Source organism: Sphaerodactylus townsendi, linkage group LG05 (genome assembly GCF_021028975.2).
Source record: "Sphaerodactylus townsendi isolate TG3544 linkage group LG05, MPM_Stown_v2.3, whole genome shotgun sequence".
Classification (NCBI taxonomy): Eukaryota; Metazoa; Chordata; class Lepidosauria; order Squamata; family Sphaerodactylidae; genus Sphaerodactylus; species Sphaerodactylus townsendi.
Genome location: NC_059429.1, coordinates 53,991,532 through 54,008,887, shown reverse-complemented (window position 1 = coordinate 54,008,887; position 17,356 = coordinate 53,991,532). Strand labels below are relative to the sequence as shown.

The 17,356-nt window shown below is 43.9% G+C and overlaps 1 protein-coding gene across 1 annotated transcript in view; it reads left to right on the top strand.

Annotated features, from left to right (window-relative positions):
• MSH4 (mutS homolog 4) overlaps window positions 1–17,356 on the top strand; it is a 47,935-nt gene that overhangs the window by 9,092 nt on the left and 21,487 nt on the right. Inside the window, exons 5-10 of the mRNA XM_048498931.1 lie at window positions 1,979–2,094; window positions 5,735–5,908; window positions 7,435–7,607; window positions 8,681–8,748; window positions 12,298–12,372; window positions 13,919–13,983. Coding sequence (XP_048354888.1) covers window positions 1,979–2,094; window positions 5,735–5,908; window positions 7,435–7,607; window positions 8,681–8,748; window positions 12,298–12,372; window positions 13,919–13,983 — 671 coding nt within the window. The remainder of the gene's footprint in view (window positions 1–1,978; window positions 2,095–5,734; window positions 5,909–7,434; window positions 7,608–8,680; window positions 8,749–12,297; window positions 12,373–13,918; window positions 13,984–17,356) is intronic.

The window sequence follows — 17,356 nt, the reverse complement described above, 5'->3', positions numbered from 1 at the left end:
TGATAATGCATGTGTATTATTTCCAATGGCTAAGGGATTTATCGATATTGCTCTGTCCAATTAGTTGAAGTCATCTTCCACCTTGGGTTTAACTAAAAAACTGGAACATCTGTACCCCCATTCAACCAGACAACTGTGAGTTTCTGTTTAAGCATCCAGCCCCAAACTCAGTGGTTATGAAGGCCTTGCAACCATTTTATCAGGGGGATTCTCATTCCTCTCCTCAGGACAGAGAGAGTTGAAAATTGAATCTGTTGGGTCTTGAAAAGTGTACTCCTTGGCTGCTTTGGGACTACTTATTTCCAGTTATTCTGGACATAATGTCCTGCTACCAAGTTTATTTGTGGGATCAATTGTCTAGAATTATTGATTTTATCTCCTAAGACTCTAGAACCCTAGGTAGGGCTACACAGATTAAGGGCTCGTGCCTAGGGCATCAGCAATTAAAAGGAGCATGCCACCTAGTCAATATGTTGTTCAAAACCATTGCCTTGGCAATTATTTTGTGACATCACTCGTAGCTTCAGTCATCTACCTTACCTAACAACACTTGTTCCTGTAACCTCTTTCATTATATGATGGATGAGGTTCTTCATAACATCAAGAAGGAGTCTGCTACAACAAAGTCACTGGGTATTATTTCTCAGCCCCCTCCTTTCTATAAGCTGAGGTATTTCCCCAGACATTCCTTTTTCCAAAAACAGTCACACTACCCATACCAACCTTCAGGACACCATAGCCACTTTCATCAGCCCTACAATACTCCTGGTTCTGCTAAACAGTTCCCTCAGTCTCAAAAGAATAAGAGAGACTCCAGATCCGCTTCTTTGGGCCGGTCCAAGGCCAAGTCGAAGGCATGACTAGAGGCCCCTGTTTTCAGTGATAGATTACTGCCCTTTTACTGATCACTAATCCCATTTTCCTGAATGGATTTTTTTTCCTGACTATGGTGAATCTCAATTCTGCTTTGCTATCCCCTCTCTGCAGCTTCTGCAAGAGGTGGAGGTATTGCTTCTCAGTGGCGTCAATGACCTGCTAGCTCCCCCAGAATGACTGGGAGTTGATCTGTTATTCATCTAGTGATCTTCTATGCAGACACATATCCCTTCCTCCTTCCCCACTGTAGTATGTTCCTGATCGCCTACTGATTATGATTGCTTACGGATTTTGGACAGATTCAGCAGTGGCAGTAGGACAGCTGAGGGGAGTCCTCCTCCCTCCTAGTCATGTGACCTTTTGGATGGGAAAACCTGCCCTGAGTTCTGGTTGAGCAGAGGAGGACACTCTGGAAAATTCTAATCTTTACTAAAATTTGCTATTCGATACTGTGGCTAGCGTGTGGAATCCCACAAAGGGCAGTCCTCTTCCCAATGCTATATATGGCCCCTTGACCAGTTGGTCTGGATTTGGGGGCTGGGCTGTCACTTGTATGCAGAGCACACGCAAGTATATGTGCTAATAGCTGGCTGGCATCCTAGATACACTGATGTTTGCTGTGCTGCCCAAAGCTCCATTGGAGGTGGTGCAGCACCACCTCCTCAATGCCCATCTGGAACATGTGTCCTATGGCAAATCTCTACTGACCCAAGTTTTTCCATTAGTGGAATGGAATGCACAAATTGATCTCCTGAAATGCTGCTTATGAGCGAGTCAGATGCCTACAAGGGGAAGGAGGAACTGGGGAAAACATCTCCCCTTCTATTTTTTTTGTATTTTTAAATCTTTGTTTCACACCTCCTTCATGGGTTCAGAGGTGCTTCCAAAAATAAGACCATAAATAAATTTACTCAATTTAAAAAACATAAATAACATAAAACATAACCTAGATGGTGACAGTAATGCCCTTTTGAGGAGATGAGCGCTATAGCCCATAGGATGAAATAGCATCAAGATATTAATTTCTTGAACAATTTAGGCAAATTGGATGGAAAAATATTGGACATTGTAAAAGCTTTCGATATCTGTTCTTGTTTTCCAGAATGTGACTTTTACTACAGTGCAAAGAAAATACTTCAGTGAAAGTAAAGGCTTGGAATACATTGAACAACTGTGTACCCCTGAATTCAGTACTGTCCTTATGGAAATTCAGTCTAAGTGCGTGTGTAATAGAAATCATCAGTGTCCTTTTGGCCTTTGCCACACTGTTATACTCTGTTCCACCAAAAGATATACCCGTATATACTCGTGTATAAATCGACCGGAGTATAAGTTGAGGCACCTAATTTTACTACAAAAAACTGGGAAAATATATTCTCGTGTATAAGGGCATCTCCGCCATTCTCCCTTTGCCCCAGGGAGAAGGCAGCCACCTTTTCCCTGGGGCAGAGGGGGTTCCCTGCTCGGCGCCACTGGATCCCGCAGCGCGAGAGCCAGTGGCACAGAGCAGAGTGCCGCCGCCATTCCCCCTCTGCCCCAGGGAGAAGGCAGCCACCATCTCCCTGGGGCAGAGGGGGTTTCCTGCTCGGCACCCCCCACTTACTTTAGCAAACTGAGCAGGCTTGAGAAGAGGCCTGCCTGTCTTCCCTTCCAGGCTGTAAACAACCTGGTGGGAACTACATTTCCCAGGGTCTCTTGGGAAATGTTGTTCCCACCAGGTCATTTGCAGCCTGGAAGGGAACACAGGCAGGCCTCTTCTCAAGCCTGCTCAGTTTGCTAAAGTAAGTATGGGGGGGCACTGCGGGGGGAAGGGGGAGGGGTTGGGGAAAATTTTCTGCCCCCCACGTGACCCAAAGCTGTGCACCTGGTGCGTGGCGCACCCCCCCAGCTCCCTGGTAGCCCTGCCACTGACTCGCGCATAAGTCGAGGGGCATTTTTCAGCCTAAAAAAAGGGCTGAAAAACTTGACTATAAGCAAGTATATACGGTAAGTAGAGTTGTGGATTCATCCACCGCCACTTCCTCCTACTCCAGCCCTTCCCCACTCCAAACACCAAGCCAGATCCGGCACTAGTCTTCCAAAACCTGCTACAATCCTCTCCCGCCTCAAATACCAAGGGATTATTTTCTACTACGGAAGCACTACTGACTATACTTAGATCCTTCGGTGGGAAAGGGTATAGTAATTTCACATGCAGTAGCTTGCTAGTCTAGTTACTTGGCTTTTCAGCCTTTTATTTAAAATCAGTGCTCTAAGTGTTTTAAATTGGATTACCTGGTGATTCTATATATCAATATGCAGTGATTTATTTAAAACCTAAAATAAATTTATCTGATTATACAGTTGGCAGTTACATATGAATGTTATATTAGTAGAATCTTCTGAATAATTGTAGGTAGGAATTACTGATGTGATTCTACTTGTTACACGAAAGAAAGTTGAATTTAGAACATCAGATATATTTCCAGGAATTTATTATTGTGTTAGTGGCTATGACATTGTTTTAACTTTGACACAACTAGTTTCAATATAGTTTGCCTTGATAGAGCTTCCTGAAATGTGAGTGTCAGTTCTGAGTAGTTCTTTGTGTTTAGTTTTTTTACCCCATCTTTTTACCCTAATCAAGACCACCAAGATGGCTAACGGCAATGGCGAACCGAGTAAAAACATGCATAATTACTTTTTATCATGCTCTTGGTTTAAATATGTGTTTTGTGTTTTCTTCCACCAGAGGGAGTCCATGCAGAATTTACGTCTGTTGAAAGGGAAAAAGACACAAAGCTCTTCACCTGCCCTTTGCTAGTTATTTTAAATTGTTATTTAATCGGAATGTCAAAATTCCATTCCATTTCAACAATTTTAGTTTAAATCATTTCATTTTATATAGTTTTACTACCAATATATACAATTTTCAGAACACTATTCAATATTTGCTTTACATTGTCTTTATTTAATTTATTCATATCCTAGTGGGGGTCAAAAGCAGCTTACATTGTTTTTCTTTCCATTTTATGCTCACAACAACCCTAAGAGATATGTCACCCAGCAAGTTTCCATGGCAGAGTGGGGTCTTGAATTTGGGTTTCCCATAGTCTAATCCATTACTTTAACCATTACACTATGCTGGCTTTTTGATGACAAACTTTTGTTGGTCTCTAATGAACAGAATCATAGAGTTGGAAGGGGTCATAAGGCCACCTATCCAAACCCCCAGCTCAGTGCAGGATCAGTCTCTAGAGCACCCCAGGCAAGTGCCTGTTGCTTGTACATAGAGGGGTACACAGTTTTCAAAATCTTTGCTGTTTGGAAAATATTTACACTGAACAACTATCTTGTTTCCAACAGTATTTATTTATTTATTTTTCAGATTTCTAGACCTCCCCATCCCCTAAGGGCTCTGGGCGGTGTACAACACAATGACCATTGTATACAGAAAAAACAGCTAAAACCTTTAAAAGCAGCGATAATAAGAAACTAAATATAATAGTTAAACTAATTTATAAGATGGCATCCGATAATCTCATTTTCAAACCCTCTTTCAGAGAGGGAAGGGCAGCAGATCCTGAGATGGCAAAGGCACAGATATAAAGGCCGCGGGAGGGGGTGGCACCATCAACAGCTGGTACCTCCAAAGGCCCGGCGGAACAGCTCCGTCTTACAGGCCCTGCGGAATTCTATTAAGTAGTCAAATGGCTCTGAAAAGCTTACAAACAGAGCATGGTAAAAATAACCATCCTTTTTTGTGTCCATCACCTGCCCTCATTTCATAATCACAGAACTTTGAAAATGAAGCATATGTTTTATTAGCATGTCCAAGAGCTGTTTTTAAAAGCAGTCTTGCATGAATCTGTGTTTTTTTAAAGCCATCTGAGATAGTGGCTATCACCAATTCTTGTGGTAATGAATTTTATAAGTTAAATATATATTCTTTGAAAACTACTTGTCTATGCCGAACCTCTTGCCAATCAGTTTTATTGGATGAGTTCCTGTTACAGTATGATGTCAGTGGGAGACAAAATAATGTCTTCACTCTCTCCATACCTTTTGTAATTTGCCATTATGGCTTTTCTTTAGTATTTTCTTTCTAAAGTAAAAACTGTTTAATTTAATTCTCTTTGGCAACTTCTGTATGACAAAGATTCTTAATGATGCTTTCTTTGCTGCTGCGAATGCAGAAGCATGCACATCGGGGATAGAGCCTCAATTTTCTGCACGTTCTAATTTTTTAAAGCCCTCCAGTGGCACAGCATGGGAAGAAATGCAAGAAAAGTGCCGGCTGCATGGGGTTGACTGAAGGAAGTGTATGGAAGTTCCATTGCTCCTGTAGGAAACTGGTGCTATGAGCCAGAATTTTTGCAGGACAGGAAAATGCATACAGTTCCTTCCAGATGGTATGCTAGCGTGCTGCAACATTATTTCCAAAAATAGCAGCGTAAAGTAGCTTTGCAAAAGAACACATTTAGGATGGGGAAATTCTGGGAACAAGACAATTATAGCACAACACTATGTGGAAGATTCAAAGAAAAGTACCACTGTTTGTAAGCAAGCTGTCAAAAACGTCTATGTGGAAGCAGCTTTTACAAGATTTAGTAACTTAATCATTCTCAAACTTTGCCTATTTTTAAATTTAAAAATGTATTTATATCATAGGTCATTCAGCCTATTGTTTTTCCTAGATTGTGTTTCCACAAAGCAAGTGGGGCTTGCTATCTTGCAAGTAGGACACAAGAGTATTGATCTTCCATTACCAGCATCCAGTTCTGGAGAGTCTTTTAGAGGCCTATACCAACCCAAAACTGACTTCAGCAGTACAGTATAATTGATTTATTTTAAAATATTTTGTCTTCTTATCTCAAAGGTATTACTGCTTGGCAGCTGTTGCAGCTGTGCTGAAATATGTTGAGTTTATTCAAAATTCTGTTTATGCTCCTAAGTCACTTAAGATTCGTTTTCATGGAAGTGAGCAAACAGCAATGATTGACTCCACATCAGCCTTGAATCTTGAGTTAATAACTAACAACAGAGATCCTAGGTGAGATATTTTGTTCAAACTGTATAGAAAGACATATTTAAAATATATATTAACATATTATACTATTGAACATGAATACGCATGTGTCTTTTATGCATATGTCTACATACACACAGTTGCATATAAAAATGTGTCTATCATAGGTTGGATTAAGCCAGCTTTTTCAGGCAATCTCAATTCTGTTCCTTGCTATCATCCCCATCGCACATGACTTTTATGCCTGCAAGTCCCGTGACCCCAGCATAGCCTTTTTGGTGGTCAAAAGGGATGCTCTCCTCCTTTTTTCACCTAGGAAGGACAAATATATAATGGGTTGGATAATATATAAAGACTCAATCCAACAGCTTGTTGGATTGAGTCTTTATATATCATCTTGTTGGGTTGAGTCTTGCTCAGGTACAGAACACTTTTCCTATCTTTCCTACATTTTTATTTGAGATTCTCTTAACAAAACATGGGATTGTCTTGATGTGCTCTCTGTTGTGGCCTACCATTAAGCCACTGTCCTCCCCAAAATATTCTTTGTTAGGCTACACAGTTATTAAACCACATACTTATCCCATCGTTTCTCCAAATAATTGATTATTCTTTCTCACTGCTCCCCCTTATCTTGAGAGATGGTATCTCTCCCATGATTACTCAGCATTGTATCTTAATAGGATTTGAACCTAGGTTTTCCCAGTTTTCATCTCACTGACAGCTACTTCACAGGTCTGTAGCTGTATATGTATAAGAAAATTATAAATTTATTTTTGTCACTCTCTGTTATCATAATCCCTGCTACTGCTGCAGTGTTTAACTCATACAGAGCCAACATTTTAGCAGGTGATTTAGCAGAATTGGCATAAGGGTCATATCTGCCTTTGGATGGAAACTTTGTTGCACAGTCAACTCAAAGAATCTTCACCAGGTCTTTCCTAGCATTTCCAGTGAGATACTACACTGTGGCACTGGAGATGTGACGTTAGTGCCATCTCTCTTTGATCTGCTTATCATATAAGAACATATTGACTTAGGTATAGAATATTTGCACATTCTATTAATGTAAAGTGAGCCCACAATATAGTATATTCTGAGGAAACATGATCGAGCAGACTTTCTGAAACTAAGCAAGACTGGGTCTTAATGGTTAGATGGAAGATATCAGGTGGACCCCCATCTACATCACCTTGAGTTTCATATTGAAGAAAGGAGATATATAAATATGATACATAGCTAACATAGTATGTACGATGGCCAGTTTTTGAACTGATCTTTCTAGCTGTCCCTTGCATATCAGTTTTATCTGCAGCAGTTTCAGGTAATGTCATTTAGCTCCATGATATGAAAAACTTCAGTTTATTATTAAACATCTATTAAAGGGGCAGACCTTTTCCCCAAGAGTACACACCTATGCAAATGGGACTGCAATTGTCATATGTGCCTACATTAGCAACTGTAATAATAATAATGTATACATTTCAGTTGACATTTATCAACTTCATTTTGTAAGCTGTTTGGTTTTCAAATGTGTGCTGTTTTCAAAGGAATGGTCATACTCTTTTTGGCGTTCTAAATTATACTAAAACACCAGGTGGAAGTCGAAGACTTAGGTCTAATATTCTAGAGCCTCTTATTGATGCTGATACGATTAACACCAGACTGGATTCTGTCCAGGAGCTCCTCCAGGATGAGGAACTCTTTTTTGGCCTTCAGTCAGGTAATCAAATATTTCTTTGCAAAAGGTTTAAAATATGTGATAAAAGATTAGTAATGTTCCTCAGAGTTTTTAGAGAACTAGTGTGTGATTTCTGTAAGTGAGTTGGTTAGTATACTAAAATAACTTGTTACCTTTCCATTCATAAGCTTGCATCTGTATGAATAATGTCCCAATTCAGATGTGGGGGGGATGGGCCATGGGAGTATTGTGGGACCATGCCAATGCATTTGCCTACCCCTTCAGTGTAAGGGGCACCCATGCTGGTGGGGAGTGTAAATATGCCATGGAGCTGTGTGGTGCCCAAACCCGGAAGGACTCGCTGCTTGGAGGTTGTGAAAATGTTCAGGAACATGGCACTGTAGCAGGGAGCAGGCTGGGGGCATTCCTGGGGATGGAGCTGACTTAGGTCAGCTTCCATCAGTCTTTCAGTCTGGGATGCCCCCATGCAGCACTCTGACTTATGCCATGGAAACATATGATGTAAGTAATTAGTTCTAATGGGACTTTTTTGGGCATCAGCAGCGATTTTCTTCCTGATGTTTGCTGTGCTGCCCAAAGCTCCATTGGAGGTGGTGCAGTACCACCTCCCCCATGCCCATCTGGAACATGTCCCCCCACCCCAAATCTGGAATGGGCTGCCTGCAACCTACAGTAACATTTTTTCAGAGGTAAAAGAAGAAATAAGCTCATTGCATCCCTATTAAAGTCACTGAAAATTGTCAGCATTTTATGTTGGTTTGCTTATCTACAACCATATACACATATTATCGATTTCATTTCGACACAATAATATAAAGATTGCACTTATGCAGACAAATCTGTGTAATAAGTAGTATTAGTATTTTGATGTATGGGCTCTTGCAGTTCAGTCCTATGCAGAATTACATGCTTCTAAGTGTACTGAAGTCGATAGGACTAGAAGTGTGTAACTCTGCTTAGCATGGCTCTGTTTTGTATGTTGTCGTTTAGATTTAGAGCAGTTTCTCTCCCAACAAATAGATAGATAAAATTACAATACCTTGAATTAAATGAAATGTGGATCAAGCTGTATGAATTCTTGCCTTTGTTTTTAGTTATTTCAAGATTCCTGGACACTGAACAACTACTTTCAGTTTTAGTACAAATTCCAAAACAGGATACGGTATGTTATAAATACTGTTACCTGATAAACAATGAATAACCCTTCCTTTGTGTCTTTTCATCCTGGTTTCAGTGCATGGAAACCTAGTGAATAGTTGACAGCACTAAATATATATTTATGAGAGACAGTTCTGTATAAAGATTAGTGCAAGGTTCCCAGTTCTTTTGACCCATGGGTACCTTTGGAAATCTGACCCATGGACGAAGGTAAGGGGGGGTTCTCGGGTTTGAACCCCCCCATTCATATCTGAAGCTCCGCCCACCCGTTTGTGGGTTTTTAAAACATTTTAGTGCTTTTTGGTTTTTGGCCTGCAGGGGGCGCATTGTTTGGGCTAGCACAGGGGTAGGGAACCTTTAACACTCAAAGAGCCATTTGGACCCGTTTTCCACGGGAAAAGAAAACACTTGGAGCCGCAAATAATTTTTGACATTTAAAATAAAGATAACCCTGTATATATTGGGTTTTTTTAACCTTTTACTCCACTCATTCTGAGAAGCGCATGGATGTGCCCGCCCTGCTGCCTGCAGGGCGGGCAAGGATGGGGCCAGTGGCTTGGCCTTGCCGGCCGCCGGGAAAGCGCCCGCCCCGCTCGAACAGGGTGGGCGAGAGGGGAAGCCCACGGCACTGCCCTGCCGGCCATGGGCAATTGGTGCACCCGCCCTGCTGCCTGCAGGGCGGGCAAGGATGAAACCGGCAGCTCGGCTCGTGGAGCCACAGTGCAAGGGCAGAAGAGCCGCATGCGGCTCTCGAGCCGCAGGTTCCCTACCCCTGGGCTAGCAGCACCAAACTTTCAGGGATTGTTTGGGGGACTCTCCTGATGATACTATCCGGGTTTGGTTCAGGGGGTCCAAAGTTATGGACTCCCAAAGGGGGTGCCCCCATCCTCCATTGTTTCCAATGGGAACTAATAGAAGATGGGAACTACACGTTTGAGGGTCCATAACTTTGGACATCCTGAACTAAACTTCACCAAACCTGGAATGTACTATCAGGAGAGTCTCTTATTGATACCAAGGCTTTATGAAGTTTGGTCCAGGGGGTCCAAAGCTATGGACTCCCAAAAGAAGTGCCACATCCTCCATCGTTTTCAATGGGAGCTAATAGAAGATGAAGGCTACATCTTTGAGGGTCCATAACTTTGGACATCCTGAACCAAACTTCACCAAACCTGGGACATACTATCAGGAGAGTCTCTTATTGATACCACCCAGGTTTTGTGAAGTTTGGTCCAGGGAGTCCAAAGCTATGGACTCCCAAAGGGGGTGCTCCCATCCCCCATTGTTTCCAATGGGAGGTAATAGGAGATGGGGCTACACCTTTGAGGGTCCATAACTTTGGACCCCCTGAACCAAACTTCACCAAACCTGGTTGGTATCATTAGGAGAGACTCCTAAAGATACCCTGAAAGTTTGGTGCTTCTAGCTTAACCATTGCACCCCTGACAGCAGGCACCCCCCAAATTTCCCCAGATTCTCCTTTTTAATCCACCCCCTTTGGAATGGATTTAAAGGAAGAATCTGAGGTCCTCAGTTTAGAAGAAGAAGAAGAGTTTGGATTTATATCCCCCCTTTCTCTCCTGTAGGAGACTCAAAGGGACTTACAATCTCCTTCCCCTTCCCCCCTCACAACAAACACCCTGTGAGGTGGGTGGGGCTGAGAGAGCTCCGAAAAGCTGTGACTAGCCCAAGGTCACCCAGCTGGCATGTGTGGGAGTGCACAGGCTAATCTGAATTCCCCAGATAAGCCTCCACAGCTCAAGTGGCCGAGCAGGGAATCAAACCCAGTTCCTCCAGATTAGAATGCACCTGCTCTTAACCACTACGCCACATTGAAAGTGATGCTGTTTCAGGGTGGGGGATAATCCATCCCAAAACAGTATCACTTTCAATGTTGTCTAATTAGGGACCCCAGATTCTCCCTTTAAGGTGGATTTAAAAGGAGAATTTGGGCTCTCTAGTTTAAACACCATTGAAAGTGATGCTGTTTGGGAGGGGGATTCCAGCATCACAGCGGCTGCCCGGGGGGGCTCAGATTTTGTACCAGGCTCCATTTTCCCTCTATGCCTCTGCCCGGAGGGGAGGGGCAGGGCAGGGCAGGGAAGTCCGCCATCCCCGACCTCAGCTGCTTTTATAAGCGCTAGGCCAGGGGTGGGGCGTGGGGAGGCGTGGCCATGCCCTAGGGGCGGGTGGGGGTGTGGCCCCACCCCTGACCCCCCCTAAAAAATCTATACTTACGTCTCTGATCTGACCCAAGGTGCTGAGACAATCACAAAATGGCTGCCATGGGAGACAGAGCCACACAAAGGAAGCCAAAGTACAGGGGACAAGAAGAGCACTTTTTTAATACACTGAGAAAGAATACTGTGAGAGAGACCAAAGCCAATGCTGTAGTGCAGTGGTGGCGAACCCATGGCACTCCAGATGTTCATGAAATACAATTCCCATCAGCCCCTGCCATCATGGCCAATTGGCCTTGGCAGAAGCCAGAGAGAGTCAACAGCACACTCCACATAAGGAGGTCCTACCTGATTGGCTGGCAGAAGGCGCAGTTTGCCTAATGCCTCAGGTAGAGGGAGCCATAAGGGCCAATTGGCCATGCTGGCAGGGGCTGATGGGAATTGTAGTCCATGAACATCTGGAGTACCATAGGTTCGCCACCACGGCTGTAGTGGTTGCTGCCATTGAAACAACATAATTTTAATTTGCACAACCAATGAGATCTCCAGTGGCCAACCAGGAGCCTTGCTGAGCAGATCCCCATCTGATCTTACCCACTTTTTACAATCATTTGGTGGGGACCAGGAAGGATGTCAGTGGATGCTGTGGTACCCATGGGAATCATGTTGAGGGCCCCTGGACAGGGCTAGGTTAGGTCTGGGGAGACCTGGATTGAAATTCCTACTCCCACTGAAGTCCACTGGTGATCTTAGGCTAGACACACTCTTTTAGCCTAATGTGTTTTACAGAGTTATTATGAGGATAAAATAGAGGACGAGAGAAATGTGTAAACTACCATAAGTTTTTTGGAAGCAGGGAGGAATAAAAATTCAAAAATTGCAATGTAAACTTCATCACTTTTATATCCAGATTTAAAAAAATATGAATCTAAAACAGTAGGTACACAATGGGAAAGTATGACCCACAGTTCAAATCATACTCTGAATGCAGTCTGCATCCAAAACATTACCACACCAGTAAGACCTACATGCTATTATCTTGTGTTGATGCCCAGTGCTGAATAGAGTCCCATGCTTTCTGGTGCTGCTTTTTGGTCACAGTCTAAAACTACTCCTGCATCCATAATTTCTAGACTATTTTTAGACAATGCCAAACTGGACAAAGTCAGGGTGAGCAGGTTGTAGGGAAAGAAGTCAGTTGACATTCCTAACAAACCTTCTCTACTCTTCTGTGTTATCTGTGCTATCTGTGTTATCAGAGAAACATAACTGACAGTCAAGTCATACATAATGATAGTAATTGCAATACTGTATAGGGTACCCTTTGCTGAACAATAAGATGATAACTTTATATCTTCTCTGTTTTCTAACAGGTTAATGCCTCTGAATCAAAAATAACAAATTTAATCTATCTGAAGCATACTTTGGAGCTTGTAGAGCCTCTTAAGGTATCATACCCTGAAACTATTTATGTATGTTATAATTATTGAACACTAGCATTGTGTGAAACAATGCAATGGGCTCCAGACAGCTGTTAGCGGTGGGCAAGCAGTGAGGCAGGATCTGCAGGATCAGGCTCTCCACCCCTTGTTTTGCAAGTCCTGTGTGGCTTGAGAAACAGGGAAGGAGGGATTACAATCCTCTGTGGGGAGTTGGGCTCGCTCCCCCTTCACCAAGGCCAGCTTGGTCTTTGGAGGATGGGAAAGGGCAGATGAGAAAATGGATGGGCTGGTGGCAGGCCCACTGCTTTTCCTGCCCACCCACCTTCTCCTGGCCCCTGCCTCTTCTTCCATCTTCCCTCACAACTTATCTCTTGCTTTGTCTGCTACTTCTGGGGGGTCCAGAAGGGAGGACAGCTGGCCACCACTACTCCATTGGCCCAGCTTGGTGTTTGGGGTGAGGGGAGGGCGAGCAGGAGAATGGGAAGGGTGGTACCAGAGGAAGCAGGCGTCAAGCTGCCACTGCCTCGCTGGCCCCGCTTGGTGTTTGGAGTGGGGGGAGGGCAAGCGGGGGAATGGGGAGAGTGGTGCTAGGGCCGGCAAAGCAATGGTGCCAGGGCCGGCAAAGCAATGGGCATCAAGTCACCATTACCCTGGCAGGGGAATCGGGAGGGTGGTGCTGTGGCTGGTAAAACAGCAAGAGCCAAAGCCACTATTGCCTTGCTGGCACAGCTTCCAACCAGACAGTGCACAGGACTCACTTCCACAGCTGGAAGTGAGTCCTTCATGCCGATTTGTGGGAAGTGAGTTGTCACCACATTCCATCTCTTAGTCAATTATATGTTTGGTTAAGAAGAGACCTGCTGGATCTGACCAGTGGTCCATCTAGTCCAGCAGCCTGTTCTAAACACCAGTCAACCAGTTACCCTGGAAGTCTGGCAAACAGGACATAGAGGCAAAAGACCTTCTTCTGATGCTGCCCCTTAGCACTTATATTCAGGTGTTTGCTGCCTCCATTTGGTCACCATGTCTACTAGCTGTTGATAGACCCATCCTCCATGAATCTTTTAAAAAGAGATCCATGCTCATAGCCATTGCTAAATTCAGTGTATTCCACAGTTCAATAATTCATTGAGTAAAGAAGTATTTACTTTTGTCTGTTCGAAATCAATTGCCAATCAAGTTCATTGGGTGTCCTGAAATGCTAGTATTATGGCGAAGAGAGAAAAACTCTCCATATCTACTTTATCTATCCCATGCATCATGTTATAAACCTCTAGCATGTCCCCTCTCAGGCATCTTTTTTTCTAAACTGCATAATCTCAGACCTTTTAGTCTTTCCTTATAGAAAAGTTGCTGTAACCCCTTCAGGTTGATTCTCTGGTACCTATAGATTCAATTTTCTGGTTCATATATAATTGAAAGGTTGATATGAGCTGTCATTTCAATCGCACCTCTGTGAATGAAAAGTTATACAATCCATTAATATTCGTGTGTGTGTGTGTGTGTGTGTGTGTGTATAGTAATATATTAATTTTTGTGTTAATATTAACAGGATGCTCTAAAAAGCTACATGACACCGTTATTAAAGGCTTACTGTAGTTCTCTGGAAGACAATAGGTACTGTATTGTATAGATAATACATTGTGTCAGACTTTGAAGTTATTGCTGTTTGTAGCATTCTGAATATTTTAAATTGGTTGATTTTGTTGTTTCTTTAATTGAAGAATAGATTTTCTAAGTGTTTATTCTACTGCGAGTTCCGTTGCATTCTTTGGTGCTACTTGTGAATCAAAGATTTTATAGTAAAACTGGGGCAACACAATCTGGGGGGAGGGGGGTGATTAGCTGTGCCATGGCCAGGGACAGCAGAACCAGGGTGCAGACAAACTGTCTCCTAAGTGACTTGTAGTGCTGCAGCTAGCAACACATCAGGGATGCTCCTCCAACCTCCCTGGAACTATTTTATGCAGCTCCATGTGCTGTATCTATGTTTTTTCCCAGTGTAAGTTAGCATTGGTAAATGTGAGTGTTCCCAACCCAAAGGGGCTCAGGAACCTGACTAATGCTGGACAGGCCCTCTTTGGCACTGGCACAAGCTCCTGTGTTAGTGTGTTCCTCTGCCATAGATGTCATGTCACCCATGTGTAATGCTGTGGTGTTACTCTCATCCGAGGCGTGGGGGGGGTGGCACCCGGAGACAACTCCTTCTCAGGGTGCCAACATGCTCAGGGGTGTGGCCCTGTCCCCAAGCCCTGCCCCTCCTCAGGCCAGCTTTCAAAAGCTGACCCACACAGAGGCCAGAGGGCTTGGGGGGCGTGGCCAAGGCCCCGAGCTATGCCCCCGGCCTCTGAGCAGGAAAGCCAGCTTTTGAAAGCTTTTGAAAGCTGGCTTTCTTGCGCGGAGGTGTGGGTGGGGTTACACCCAAGTCACATCCACGGGCATGGGGGAGGTGGGGCCATGCCTCAGCATTTTTACCCTCTCATTGTGGATTGTGCTGTTAATTAGTAAATTCACTTTAAGATTAAAGAATAAAACTAACCACTTCCTGTGGACCAATAACTTTGCTAAATTTTTTATAAAATATTTGCTACAATGCTTAAGAAAATAATTGATAGATATATATTAGTAGATCAGGTTGGATTTGCGCCACACAGACAACTAAACTCAACCATATGAAAAATTCTAGTGCTGAGAGAATATGTTCAAAAAACAACATTTCAGTGGTTTTCTTATTTTTAGATGCCAAAAAGCCTTTGGTAGGGTAAGACAAGGTATTTCATTAAATGCTTTAATCACTTTGGTTTTGGTAAGAACTTTATGAACTGGGTGGAGCTAATATATTCAGGTTTTATAGCTAGACTGTACATTCATATGGAACTCTAATGTCCGTGTGTGTTAATGGCAGGAGTAAGGTAAGGGTGCCCTTATCAACATTACTATTTGCTTGTTACAACCATTTGCGACCATTATTTGTTAAACTCCTTATATGAAAAGAATAACCTTAAATATTGCTCTAAACTGAACTTATACATCAACTTATATACCAATACTTAAATAAGTATTGATCTAAACTGAACTTACACACCAACAATATTGTAATGTATTTTACCAGCGTTAAGGATTCGAATATGATATTAGAAGTAACTAGTTGAGTGGAAACTGGCGAATTGATGGATATGGTGGTAGAGGAGGTGAGGTTCAGAAGTTAACAACTGGTTTCCCAGGGAAGTGTGGCCAGGGGAGTGTGCCATCTACTGCCCTGAAGGGGTGTGGTGGCTGTGAACTGTGCAACCAGTGGACTGTTGAGAACTATAAACAACTGTAGTAGAGTGTGGAGGCTGGTGGCAGTGGCCCCCACTTCTATATTTTTATGACAGGAGATTATACCACCACCCAACCTGCATCCAGGGAGTCATCTACAGCGGGTTTTTCTATATGATTACCTCTGCTGGATTAACACCGGAGCGTACCACAATGGACATGTTGGTGGGAGGGTGGATTATGTTGGACGGTAGAAGCAGGAAAATCAATAGTAAGAGTAGATAGCTAATCCCCTCCTTGGGGTTCCCCTGTTAATGGTAGGTAGGCATTAGATAGATATTAGTAGCTTAACAATAAGATTGTGTATATTAAGGGAATTGGGGGATAGTTGTTAGGCTAGGGAGTTAGATAGTTGTTAGTGCCAGTTAGTGGGTAATGTGGTTAGGATGGGTTTTTTGTCTGTATCCACTGTGGGACCAGAGGGGGGACTGGGGATTCCAGTGATTTTGGGGCAAGGGAGATACAGCGGTAGGCCTAGGCCATATGAGAGACACCGAGGGAGATATGATTATGCTCGTTCACTGTCTGACCTACGGCCTACCCCAAGAGATGTAGGTGGTGTGGTGGGGGTCATTGACTCTGCTCCAAGGTTGCTGTTGCTTAATGTGAGGTCAATAAATAACAAAACTGCTGTCCTTCGGGACTTTATTGACCATCAGACCATGGACCTTGCATGTATTACAAAGACCTGGGTGAGGGAGGGGGAGACGGTTGCCCTCAATGACCTCACCCCAAATGGGTTTTTGTTTGTTCAGCAGCCTTGGCACGGGACCAGGGGGGAGGCGTGGCAATGCTCGTCCAGGATTCCATCTCCTTTAGGACGTCCCCCATCCCATCGATCGTGGGATTGGAGTGTTTGGGCCTCTGTTGGGACTCCCCAGAGAAACTGGGTGTCTTGCTGGCGTACCGGTCGCCTAGGGCGCTGGCAGACAGCCTGTCACAGCTCTTGGAGGTTGCCTCTGAATGGGCGTTACTGCACTCTTGCCTTCTGGTGTTGGGTGACTTCAATGTCCACATTGATTTGGCCTCCTCTTTGGTAGCTGCTGATCTAGTGTCAACCATGGTGACGCTAGGTCTCTTATTAGTGAACACCAAGAGTCCCACACACCAACAAGGCCACAATCTGGACATGATCTTCGCAGCGGGCATGTATGTGGGCTTATCCTCTATTGATAGAGTGCTGTGGTCTGACAACTATGTCCTTAAGGCCCGGATAGATGCTGCTATGCCCCCCTGTCTAGGCAACAGGCATATTTTAGCCCGCCCGTGGAGACTAATGGACCTGGAGCAGTTCCAGGAAGCTCTGCAGAATACCCCACCCACTTCCGGGGGGACCCTCAATAAGCGGGGACCCTCGATGAGCTGGTAGAGGGCTGGGATGCCAGGCTCTCTGAAGCCATTGAGGCTGTCGTGCCAATGCACCCTCTCTGTCCCCGCACCAGACCGGCTCCTTGGTATACTGAGGAGCTGAGATGGCTAGAGTGGATGTGGTGGCAGACCTTTGACGAGGGGTCAAGATACTCGTATCCGACGTTTATGAGATCCTACGAGAGTGTTGTGAAGGTGACGAAGAGGGCATATTTTGCTTCCTCTATCGCAGAAGTTAGCTCGCATCTGGCGCAATTGTTTAGAGGTCTGAGGTCACTTACAACCTCAGCTGTGGGTCCTA